Raw genomic sequence first — 12,519 nt, 5'->3', positions numbered from 1 at the left:
AGAAGCTTGAAAAGCTATGTCAGGGGGGTAAAAAAAAAAAGCTATGTCAGGGTGAATCAGTACTTAGCGGGAGAGGCAGGCTTAGCAGGGTGTGGAGTTTCCTAAAAGGCAGAGTCACCTTTTCTGCTAAACTCCACTGGTGCTCAAGTTCGGTCTTTAGTCCCTTCAGCAAAGTCTCCTTGAAGCCACACCTCTCTTGGGTTTGATTCTTGGTGACAGTGAAGAGTATGCCAAGGACCGGGAGTAAAGCCAGCCCTGTAGGGTGGTAGGTCGGGGCCTGGGCCACCAGCAGAGTGACTCAGCACTGACTCAGCAGTCAGGAGACCCAGAGCCCCTGTCTGCTTCCAGCAGTGAGTTCTCAGTTGGAGGTGGTGGGGCTCCCACCTGGCAGCCAGCGTCCTGCCTGTGTGAGGCATTGTGGGTTACACACCATAGGCCGGGCGCTCTGCCTGCCCAAGATGAAGGTGTGCCCCAAATTGCTCCCTGAACCCCAGGGTCCCAGTCCTATTTTGTGAATTGTCCGGTGTCTTTTCTCCTGGATTCGTCTCTACCATTGTCATGTCGTGGCTTTTCTGAAACTTTGTTTTAGGCACCAGTTATTTGTCTCTTATCGGACTCTGCTCTGACCTCTCAGCACCAGTTTGCTTTGGTTTTTCCGTAGACCTGGGCGGGGCCAGAGCACCCACTTGTTGATAAGCCTCCCTCCCCTACTGGGCCTTAATGGACCCAGGCTACGATTCAGGTTGTTGAGGTCTAGGTCCCTAAAGGGCTGGCCTTGGGGCTGGCTGAGGGAAGGGTGGTTTTACAGCTGGATGGTCTGTACACAGATGGTCTGTAGAAGGGCTGGCCATAGGCCGCTGGAATTGCTGAACGGGGTTAGAGCTCAGGGTCTTGGAGCCAGAGAACCAGGCCTTGGCTGGCTGCGCTACATGAGGTAGCCTAGAAGGAACCCAGCCTCCGGGATCAGGCACGTTTTTAAAGGGGCTCTAACCACAGTACATACCTCTTTCCCTGTCGCCCTGGTGGCCAGACTGTGGAGCTGGTCTCCAAGGAGGCGCCTGAGGGTCCTGGGTAGGTGGGAGCAGAAAGACGGGTGAAGGGTGAGGCGGTCGGACAGGGGCTGCAGCCAGGGCCCCCTGTTCTTCCTGGTGGTCTCCACGCCCTGACTAGAGCTGGCCCTGCAGGGCCATCCTGCATGCGCACCTCCCTCCCCTGCATGTCCTTACTCAGGGAGGTTGGTTGGTTCTGGATCCTCTTTCCCCTCTGCCCACTCCAGAGGCCAGGGATTGAATCGGAGCCTTTTCCACCAGCTGAAGGGCCCTCCCCCCAGACCCCTGCTGCCCCCTTTTCCTTCCAACTCCCTTCCCCCCCATCCACTCCTTAGCCCTAGCTCACACTCGTCTCTCCCAGAAGGGAGGCAATTGCACTCATTCAGGAGTCTGGGGCTCCGCTTGAGCTGCAGTGGGCCTTGTCCTGGCCGAGGCACCGACCACATCAGCTCTGGGAGCTTGGGCAGTTCCTTGACCTGGGTCAGTTTCTATTTCTTATCCGTCAGATTGAAGTAATAAAAGAGCCCTCCTAGGGTTGTTACAAGAAATGGAATGTGGCAATAGATGTGAAGGGTGTAAAACCCATTTAGCAGGCCTTGGTTTTATTAACTTCTTTTTTTTTTTTAAGTGTGTTGTGAAATATTCAGACATTTTTTTTAAAGATTTCATTTATTTATTTTTGGAGAGAGGGGAAAGGAGGGAGAAAGAGAGGGAGAGAAACATCACTGTGTGGCTGGCTCTCACGCGGCCCCCACTGGGAACCTGGCCCCTAACTCAGGCCTGTGCCCTGACTGGGAATCGAACTAGCGGATCCTTTGGTTCACAGGCTGGCATTCAATCCACTGAGCCACACCAGCCAGGGCAGTTTCGGGGGAGCAGAGACAACAATAACCTGTTATTTCTGGTGTCCCGTCATGCTCAGCTGTGGGGTCACTAGACGTTTGTTTAGATGTGAGCGTGTCTGCCTGGCCCTGCCCTGTCCAAGTTGCTGGGGTGGGCAGGCCAGCCAGCAGCCCCCTCAGACTAAGACCCAAGCCCCTAGCCCCTCCCCCATTTCACCCTCAGCCACTCCTGGGAGGAAGCCAGCTGCCTGAGGGGTTTTCCTATGTACTGACTCCACCTACCTGTGCATATTGATTCAGGCAGTGGGATTCTTTGCCTGTAAATTTAAGTGGCCACATCCACTGTGATTGTAGATACCCTTTGTCCTTGGTACATAGTAGCCACTGTCCTAGCCATTTCCACAGTCATAATCTCCTTTGGAGCAGTCTGATACAGTGACACCGTGTGCCTAGCTGGTTAACGGTAAATTGAGATTAGGACCCGTGTCGATCCCCTTCACACGTGTCCTTGTGCTACCCAGGCTTGACCCTCGAAGCCCAAAGGAGAAGCGGACATAGCAGGAGAGTCTCCCTTTTGTAGCTGTTTCGCTTGTACTTCACTGCCGTGTGGCAGACACTGGACTGGAAGGAGTCAGAGAGGGGGCAGGTGCAAACCCCAGCCCTGACTGTGATCTATGAGGCCTGCTTCCTGGTCCCTGAAGGTTCTCTGCACCTGCAGCCGCAGCAAACCCGGCACCCTCAGCTCTGTAGCGAAATCATCAGCCTTTCGTTCCCTGCATTTAGTGCCAGCGCTTGGCGTGGAGTAAGGAGCCCTTGCCACTCACTCCTTGGGGTGCGTCCACCCTTGGCACTCTACAGGGCTCCTCACCTCCCAAGATCCGGGTCCTCAGACTGTTTTTCTTCCTTGTTTCCTTCCAGAAAATCCACTCTCAGTTTTACTTTTGTATTCAAAGGCCTTTCTTTCGGTTGCAGTTGGAGTAAAACAGGCTGACCTCATGCTGCCCTCTTGGGGGTGCGGGGGTTGGTGAGGGGGTGTTGAGGAGGTGAGCTGGGAGCTTGCTCACCTGGCCACCTTCTGTCTCAGCAGGTGTCATGTGATTCTCCTTGGGAGCTGCCGTATGAGTGGAAATGCTCTCAGTGGTGGAAAATGGACTGGACCCCCAGGCTGCCATCCCGGTAGGTGGCCAGGGAGGATCTGGGGTGGGGAAGGGGTGTACAGCACCGCTGTTTCATCGACTTTCCTCACTTTGAAATGTATGGACACTGTCTGGTAAGAGAGGCCTCGGGCTGAGAAAAAGTTCTAGCTGGAGCAGGCTCCGAGGAGGTCCTGCCCTTTCTACATCATCTTATTGGTGATAAGATGAGAATTGACAAAAGAACAGTTGGAAGTTAATGTAGGTTACCCGAAGACTAAGGGTTTCTCCAGAGAAGATACACAAGTTCAGTAAGCACGCGAAAAGATGCTCACCATCATTAGACATTAAACAAATGCTAATCGAAACCGTGACGAGATAGTTCTTCGCACCCCTACGACGGCTGTGACCAAAGCGGCAGACAGTAATAAGTGTTGGTGGGGCCATGCAGAAAGTGGCACCCTCGCACGTCGCTGGCGGGGGTGTCAAATGGCGCAGCCCTTGTGGGAAACAGTTTGAGAGTTCCTCAAAAAGTTAAACATGGTGTTGCAGACGACCCAGCAATTCCGCTCCGCGGTACACACGCATGAGAATTGAAAACATGTGACATATTTCTACACAAAAATTTGTGGGTGAACGTTCATAGCAACATTATGGCCCAAAAGTGGAAACAGCCCAAGTGTTTGTTAAGCAATGAGTGGGTAAATAAAAGTGGTATATCCGTGGGTGGAATGTTATTTGTAATAAGAAGGAATGAAGTACGGCTACGTGAAGAATGCTTTATCATAGAGGCACTTTGAAAACATGCTAAAATGAAAGCAGCCGGATGCCTGTCACATGATTCCATTCATATGTACTGTTAGCATAGGCAGGTCCCTAGAGACAGAGTGTGTGAGTGGTTGGCAAGGTTTGGGGGGAAGGAAATAGGGTACAGCATTTCTTTTTAGGGCAGTGAATGTTCTAAAGTTAGATAATGACCATGTTCACATAATTCTGTGATTATACCAAAAACCATTGAACCATATACTTTATTTTTAAGTTTTTAAAAATTTTTGAGAGAGAGAGAGAGAGAGAAACACTGATCTGTTGTCCCACATGGTTATGCCTTCATCGGCTGCTGCTTGCACGTGCCCTGACCAGAGATCAAACCCACAACCCTGACATAGCGGATCGATGCTGTAGCCGACTGCGCTCCCCAGCCCAGGGCCTCTTCTGTGTACTTGGTCTTCATTTTCTGTAATTAGCATGTGCTAGTTTTGCAGAAGGCACATACAGGTGTGTGTGTGTGTGTGTGTAGCTGTGCATGTATTTTGCGACGGGCAGAGTTACATTCCAGGGGTCGCCATAGGATCTTCTGAAGGCCTGTGTTACGTGTGGCCCTGCCCAGGTCATCAAGAAGAAGCTGGTGGGATCCATGAAGGCGTTGCAGAAGCAGTACGTGTCCTCAGACACAGCGGTCACCAGCGAAGACGGAGACGCCAACTCCATGTGCAGCGCCCTAGAGGCCGTGTTCATCCACGGCCTGCACGCCAAGCACATCCGAGCTGAGGCCGGGGGGAAAAGGAAGAAGAGTGCCTACCAGAAGCCTCTGCCTCAGCCTGTCTTCTGGTCCCTCCTGAAAGCTGTCACCCACAAGTGAGACCAGCTGGGGAGGTTTTGCTTTGGGGGAGAGCTTTGGAGTGTGGGACCTGGGGGGCTCTTCATCTCCCGCTGTGCGGGAGAGCAACAGGCACTCTGTGTTCTAGAGCAGAGATGGCTGAGGCAGGGTTGCCGTCACACGGAGCCTCTTCAGCCCTTCTTTCCTCGTGGAGCAGCCTGGGACTGCTTCCAGCCTCTGGGCCAGTCCCTTCAGCAGGTGCCATCTTTTTATTTTTATTTTTTAAAGATTTTATTTATTTATTTTTAGAGAGAGGGGAAGGGAGGGAGAAAGAGAGGGAGAGAAACATCAATGTGTGGTTGCTTCTCATGTGTCCCCCACTGGGGACCTGGCCTGCAACCCAGGCATGGGCCCTGACTGGGAATTGAACCGGTGACCCTTTGGGTCGCAGGCCGGCACTCAATCCCCTGAGCCACACCAGCCAGGAGGCGCCGACTTTTTACCACAAGCTGGCAGAGTTCAGTAGTTGTATCAGAGGTTATGTAGCCTGCAGAGCCTAAAATCTTTACTATCCGGCCCTTTGCAGAAGAAGTTTGCTGACCCCGCCTTAGAATGTTTGAACATCTCTATGCTAAGTATTATAATGAGGTAGGGTTTGTTTTTGTTTTTGTTTTTTTTAAATAAGAGTGAAATCCAAGTAGAGCATCTGAATATTCTCCCTGAGACACTTGTGCGTGTGGCCCTGCCCCTAACTGCCTGGGCCTGGAGCAAGTGGCTGGCACTGAGCCTCGAAGAGCTATCGAATGCCACCCTCAGCCCACAGGTGCCCTGTCAGCCTCTAATCTTCCTTTCCATGCCTCCTGCCACCGCCCTATCTCAGGTTCTTACCTCACTGCTGGGTGACAAAGGCAGGCTAATTGTCCCCCTTATCTCATTCTGCCTTTTCTTAACATTTATTGAGCTAGCTAACTGGAGCCAGTCACTGGGCCCTACAGAGCACGGTCCGCCCTCCCACGCGGAGGCATGAGCAGGGGACTGTGGTAGCCACGGGAGGGGCATTCCATCACAGGCGTCCGTGCACTGAGTGTGGGGCACCCGGGGTCTCGTCCTGTCCAGAGCAGCCCACCCTGAAGTCTGCATAGCTGAGGTCAAACCATTTCCCTACGCAAAAACCTACAACCCACCGGCTCCCCAGTGCTAACCTCGTGTCTGATTCACTCAGTTGGGGCCCCAGAATCTGTATCCTCACCAAGTTCCCCAGGTGACTCTGAGGCACAGCGCAGTGTGGGGACCACCGCCCCACTTTGCCTCACCAGTTTGATACTCAGAACCCTGCATTACCTGGCTCCTTAATGTTGCGCAATCCCCCTTAGAACACTATCATCCAAGAATTTTTCATGCCTAAATGTACGTGCAGCCGTTATTATTGGCTCTGGCCAGCCAGTGTGTACAGTGTCATCTCAGTGATTCCAAGTCCCTCGTTGAAAGAACCCCGTCCTCCCCACCCCCAGGCACATCATCTCGGAGCTGGAGCGCCTGGTCTTCGTCAGCACGGACGTGGGCCGCTGCCGGGCCTGGCTGCGCCTGGCCCTCAACGACGGCCTGATGGAGTGCTACCTGAAGCTGCTCCTCCAGGAGCAGGCCCAGCTGCGCGAGTACTACCAGCCCACCGCCCTGCTTCGCGACATGGAGGAGAGCGAGTTCCTCCTCAGCTTCCTGCAGGGGCTCACGTCCTTGTCCTTCGAACTCTCCTACAAGTCGGCCGTCCTAAACGAGTGGACACTCACCCCGCTGGCCCTCTCTGGGCTCTGCCCGCTCTCTGAGCTGGACCCCGTCTCTACCTCTGCTACCGAACTGCAGCGGAAGGAGTCTCTGGATTCCATTTCCCATTCCTCAGGCTCCGAGGACATCGAAGTCCAGCACTCGGGCCATAAGATCCAACGGAACAGGCAGCTCACTGCCTCCTCCCTCAGCCTGGACACGGCCAGCTCGTCCCAGCTGTCCTGCAGCCTGAACTCTGACAGCCTCCCACTCCAGGAGAATGGCTCCAAGAGTCCAGATCATTCTGAGGATCCCATGTCATACGACTCAGACCCGGGGACAGCCAATGCCGATGACTCAGACCTGTCTCTGCAGGAGTGAGTACCCCGCCTCCCCTCCTTCCCTCTTTCTTCTTCCTCCTCCTTCTCCTCTTCCCTGCCCTCCTTCCCTTCCTTCCTATAACATGTGATCGCCTGTCACCGACTCTGAACTCTGTAAGGGTGTGAGGAAGGACAAAGGGAACATCATCCCTCTTCCTCAGGAACTGAAGTTGCTGGGACCTGTAACTGGAGGCAGAATGTGGGCAGAGAGGAAAATGGGTTTAGACAGGGCTCAGAACTGGCTCGAGCTCCAGCTTGGTCCTGGGTGACATTTGACAAGTTATTTAATCTCTCTGGGACTCAGTGTAAAATATTAATTTTTCTCTTTATTGAGAGAGAAGGAAGCTAAGTTCAAAGCGATATTTACATCTTCCAAAAAATATAACAGAGCCTGATGCCTAAGGGTGATCTTCTGCGACCTCCACCTGGCAGAAGATCACCCAGAGGCCACAAACCTGAACTCCGCCTGGAGGAGGGGCAGACAAGTGGGGCCCAGCCAGAGTGTGGGCAAGGCGTGCGTGGAGCAGCCGCACTGGCTAGGGAAGGGAGCCTGGGCAGAGCCTTCCCTATTCGGGCTTTTTAACATTCATTTTTGAGTAGCTAAAGTATTTTTATGGTTAAAAAATATATAACATGTAGGGGGAAGTGGGTGGAGGCGGAAGGAGGGTATAAGAGGGATAAATAGTAATGGAAAAAAATACAATAAAAAATAAACTATAGTTTTAAAAAAAGAATTAAAAAAATCTAACCTGTATACAGTATCAAGTCTTTTCCACCCCTATAACCATAATTATTTTCTTGCCTATTCTTCAAATGTTTTCAAGTGCATCTGTAACAAATTTGCACGTGCCTATTTTAAAATTTTATTTCTTATCCCCTCCCCTCTCTCCAGAAAAGCTAGTACAAACACACGGTTCTACACCCAGTTTTGGAGGAGATCTTTTCATACCACAGTTTCTTTTCTTTCTCCCCCGTGACGTGTTTTTCCGTTCTCTGAACGTACTTTAGTTTATTTAATCAGCCCTGTATTTAATGGACTTTGGAGGTCAGTGTTTTGTAAGTGACCTTGTGTGTGTGGTCTTCTAGTTCTGTGCAGTTACCTCTGTTCAGTAAATTCCCAGAAGCAAAACCGCTGAGCCAAAGGAGAGATTAGTATGTAATTTTCACAGATACCGCCTTTTACACTCCATCAGGAGTGTGCCTGTGTGCCCTCAGCCTTGCCAGCAGACGGCCCTGTCAAACTGGGTGTTTGCTCAGCTAGTAGGTAAAAAACGGTAACATTTTATCAAGCATTTCCTTCCATCGATCCACGTTTCAGCAGCCCCAGTTTGGGACCTTCTTTTTCGCCCCTGCTGCTCCCCACCACCCGCCTTCGGGTCAGGGCTCTTGCCTGGTGCGGGAACACCACCAGTTTGGGGAGGTGTAACGGACTGACGTGGAGCAGATCGAGTTTCAAGCCCCACTCTACCCCTTGCAAGTCCAATGATGTCAGGCAAATCGCAGGCTCCTTTTGAGGTTCTGTTCTTTTCATCTTTATAAGATAGAGGTCCTCTCCTATGGCTGTTTGAGGATCAAGTCAGAGGCCTGTGAGTGAGCTGCCCACGAAAGAATGTTCTGTTGCCCGGCAGAGCCCGCTTCCGAGCCCTGAGCACATTAACAGAATTTTCCAGTGTCGAGTGGAGGAATCGGGCAGGACGTGTTGGAAGGGAGCCGTCCCGGCCCCGGCGTGGCTGGGCCTGCGCAGGACGTAGGCTCATTTGTGAGTCTCAGTCCTTGGTGGCCTCTCCCTCCTCCCACAGACCAGCCGGCCTTCTCTTCGTCATGTGTTTTGCCTTTATCTTTCATGGGTCTTGTGATTGGAAAATTCCAGCTTGAGGTCATTAAGCCAGTGACCGTCCACTCTGTGTGGCTATTATGGGGAACTCGAGGGGAGAAGCTCAGGGTGTACAGACCAGCACCGGGCGGCCTGTGAGGCACCGCACACTGAACGCACAGACGCGTGCACACACACCCAGCCTTCTTAGCGCCGGGCTTGAGGTTGGTCTTCGAGCAGCCACAGAGACAGGCCTTTCATGGGGTGCGTGTTTCAGGGGTGAAGGTCCTCACCAACACTTACGAGTTCACTTCAGCTACTTTTATTATGTCACTTAAATGTAACTTAAAATGAGGTATAAATGCCTCGTGCTTATAACTCTGATAACTCTAAAATCAAAACATCTACAAATTAAACACAAAGTATAAAACAGTAACATTCAACATGAAATGTGTTGATATAATAGTTCGCTGCAACCAACTGCAGCTGGCCTGATGAGCAGAGGACTGGCTGCCCAGAGAAGTGCTTCTGTGTTTGCTGGTCTGAGTTACAGTTATCCCTGAGAAGCATGGGTGCATTCCGCTGGTTAAGAATGTGGGCTCCGGAGCCAGGCTGCTTGAGTCTTCCTTAACCCGCTTTTTGACCCGGGACAATTTACTCAGTCTTTCTGACCTTGAAGTCCTCATCTGTAAAATGGGGACAGTAATGTGTAAAGGAGTGCCAGGAAGAGTAAACGAGTTAAGACAGTGCTTAGAGCGGGGCCTGACACGCAGTGAGTGCCCAACAGGTGGTGTGATTGTCACTTACTGCTCAGTACTCCTGAGAACCCGAAGCCTCGGCTCTGCCACTCCCGGCCTCTATAAACACTGCTGCAAAAAGCTGGCTTTCGTATTTGTCAGATGTTATCGTGAGGCCTTCCCTCGGAGGAAATGATTCTTAGCGTGTGCAGCCCACCTCCGCACATTAGTGACTGCCACGCACGGCCAACACAAGAGTCTGCACATTCAGGGAAACCACAGTCTCAGAACCTCCTGGCGGGGCTTCTTGGCGGGGTGTCCATCCAGGGTCTCCAGGCCACGCTTCTTATTTATTTCCCACATACATGCGCATATAACACATACACTTTTCAGATGGTTTCCTAAGTGTACAGAGTTGTAAAGTTTTTGAACAAAATGTTTTTGAAAACCACTGCCCTGAGCCAGACAGAAATGGATAGACGTAGCAATTTCACTGTTTAATTTCTGTTTCATTTTCTTCAGTTTTTTTCAGTTTTCTTTCTTTTGCCTTTCCTTCAAAATCTGATCTCTAGCACTCTTTCCAGTTGAGGCACCTGTCTCCCTTATTCTCATTGGGTCCTGAGGACCAGAACTGATTCTGGTAAAGCTCCGTGAACTTGATTTCACCTTGACCCTGGTTCTGATTTGGTGGAAGCTCTAATTTGTCACGCACATTTCTTGCTTTTTTGTGGCATTTCTTTATGCATTGTCACTCATTTATTCTAACACCCAGTCTACTCTATCATTAAAATCTTTCTCATAGGTCAGGACTCATTTATAACTGGTAACCACTTCAGTAATAACGCTAGTGAGTGTTTCCATAATTCTCCTTCCAGTTTTATATTTGTGGACATGGAGGCTGAGCAGTCTTATCAATGAGAATGAAAACAGCTACAATAACAAGTTGGGGTGAACATTTATTGAGATTTAACTTGTGCCAGACACTCTACTAAGTATTTTACCTATATTATCTCATTTGATCCTGGTCGCAGTCACAAAAGTGAGTTTTGTTACCACGCCTGTTTTACAGATAAGGGAATTAAATCTTTGAACTTTAGGGACCTGTTGTGGGCCACTTAGCAATGTGCTAACCAAGGCCAGAACTCTGGATCCCTGCTTTTACTCACAACACCACCTCCCAGGAGCCCACGAGGAGCTGGGATCTCACAGGGGATATTTGTCAGAAATCTGTCCCCCTACTTCTTGGAATGTGGCCCCGTTCAGTCAGAGTAGTTTGGACACATGCAACTGGTCAGCAAATGCCCCTTCCTCCTTTGCCTGTGGAAACTAGCCCTTTGCTTCCAGAACTCATCATTGCCTGCTCCCTGCAAATGGCACTCCTGGATTTTTATCGGTCTGTTTTTATTTGTTTGTTTTACTGTATTTTATTAATTATGCAATTAGAGTTGTCCTGATTTCCCCCCTTTGCCTCCCTTCCACCCAGCACCCCCCACTCCCTCAGGCAATCCCCACACCATGCGTGTAAGTTCTTTGGCTACTCCATGTCCTATACTGTACTTCACACCCACATGGCTGTTCTGCAGCTACCTGTTTGTACTTAATCCCCTCTCCTCTTCACCCATTCGCCCACACCCCCCTCCCATCTGGCAACCATCAAAACGCTCTCCGTATCCATGATTCTGTCTCTGTTCTTCTTGTTTGCTTAGTTTGTTTTTTAGATTCAATTGTTGATATATACGTATTTTTGCCATTTTACTGTTCAGAGTTTTTATCTTTTTCTTAAATAAGTCCCTTTAACCTTTTGTATAATTATGGTTTGGTGATGATGAACTCCTTTAGTTTTTTTCTTGCCTGGGAAGCTCTTTATCTGCCCTCTGATTCTAAATGACAGCTTTGCTGGGTAGAACAATCTTAGCTATAGGTCCCTACTTTTCGTGACTTTGAATATTTCTTGCCAATCCCTTCTAGCCTGCAAAGTTTCTTTTGAGAAATCAGTTGAAAGTCTTATGGGAACTCCCCTTTAAGTAGCAAACTGGTTTTCTCTTTCTGCTTTTAAGATTCTCTCTTTATCGTTAACCTTTGGCGTTTTAATTGTTGTTTATGTTGATTCTTGGAGTGGTCCTCTTGGCATCCATCTTGTTTGGGACTCTCTGTACTTCCTGGACTTGAATGTTTATTTCCTTCACCAAATTAAGGAAGTTTTCTTTCATTGTTTTTTCAAACAGATTTCCAATTCCTTGCTCTTTCTCTTTTCCTTTTTTTGGATTCTTTTTTCGTCTTGTTGTTCTGACTGGTTGTGTTTTGCTTCCTTACATTCCAGAGCATTGACTTGATTCTTGGCTTCATCCACTCTATGTTGTTTCCCTGTAAGTTGTTCTTTATTTCAATTAGTGTATCTTTCTTTTCTGACTGATCTTTTTTATGCTGCTGAGGTCCTTACTAAGTTACTTGAGCATCCGTATAACCAGTATTTTGAACTGTGTATCTGATAGATTGCTTACCTCCATTTCATTTACCTCTTTTTCTGGAGTTTTGCTCTGTTCTTTCATTTAGGCCATGTTTCTTTGTCTCCTCGTTTTGACAGCCTCCCTGTGATTGTTGCTATGTATTAAGTGGAGCTTAGGACTCGCTGTCTTGGTAGCATGGCCTAATGTAGTATGTGTCCTGTAGCGTCCAATGGCACAGCCTCCCCTATCCCCCAAGCTGGGTACTCAAGGTGTGCCCTTCATATGGGCTGAGTACACCCTCATCTTGTAGTTGAGCCTTGGTTGCTGTTGGCAGATCAATAGGGGGATTTACCCAGGCCAGTCAGCTACAAGGGTTGGCTGCGACCACTAGTAATTTAGGTGGGGCAGAGTCTCTTGCGACCTCCAAGGCAGGTCAAATAGTGTCAGCCAGGTTGATGGAGTCTCAGATATGGCACCAGCTTGCTGGCTTTGTTGGGGGAGGGTGTAGAAAAGGGACAATGGCCTCTGCTCACCCCAATGCCAGACACTTCACTCTCTCCCTGTGTACCACCGGTGCCTTTCAAGCTGCCACTCTGGAGCTGGAGCTCAGAGGGAGCAAGTCTGAGTAGGTGAGTCTGTGTGTGGGTTCTTTAAGAGGAAACACTTGGAACTCTAGCAGTTTCTTCCACTGATTCAATCCCCGCTGGGTTTTGCAGCCAGAAGTTGTGGGGACTTATCTTCCTGGCACTGGAACACTGGG

General features: G+C 49.9%; 1 protein-coding gene across 3 annotated transcripts in view; it reads left to right on the top strand.

Annotated features, from left to right (window-relative positions):
- PLEKHM1 (pleckstrin homology and RUN domain containing M1) overlaps nt 1–12,519 on the top strand; it is a 44,673-nt gene that overhangs the window by 3,452 nt on the left and 28,702 nt on the right. For 2 of the 3 annotated variants that reach the window (XM_053930577.1, XM_071219405.1), the window contains exons 3-5: nt 2,979–3,067; nt 4,412–4,659; nt 6,133–6,759. In XM_053930577.1, coding sequence (XP_053786552.1) covers nt 3,020–3,067; nt 4,412–4,659; nt 6,133–6,759 — 923 coding nt within the window. In that variant the 5' untranslated portion in view covers nt 2,979–3,019. Of the gene's footprint in view, nt 1–2,975; nt 3,068–4,411; nt 4,660–6,132; nt 6,760–12,519 lie in introns of all 3 variants that reach the window. The other variant, XM_053930578.1, reaches the window with a different exon arrangement.

Source organism: Desmodus rotundus, chromosome 9, assembly GCF_022682495.2.
Source record: "Desmodus rotundus isolate HL8 chromosome 9, HLdesRot8A.1, whole genome shotgun sequence".
Taxonomy (NCBI): domain Eukaryota; kingdom Metazoa; phylum Chordata; class Mammalia; order Chiroptera; family Phyllostomidae; genus Desmodus; species Desmodus rotundus.
Note: the sequence above shows the minus strand (reverse complement) of the source record. Positions and strands in the feature narration are given on the sequence as shown.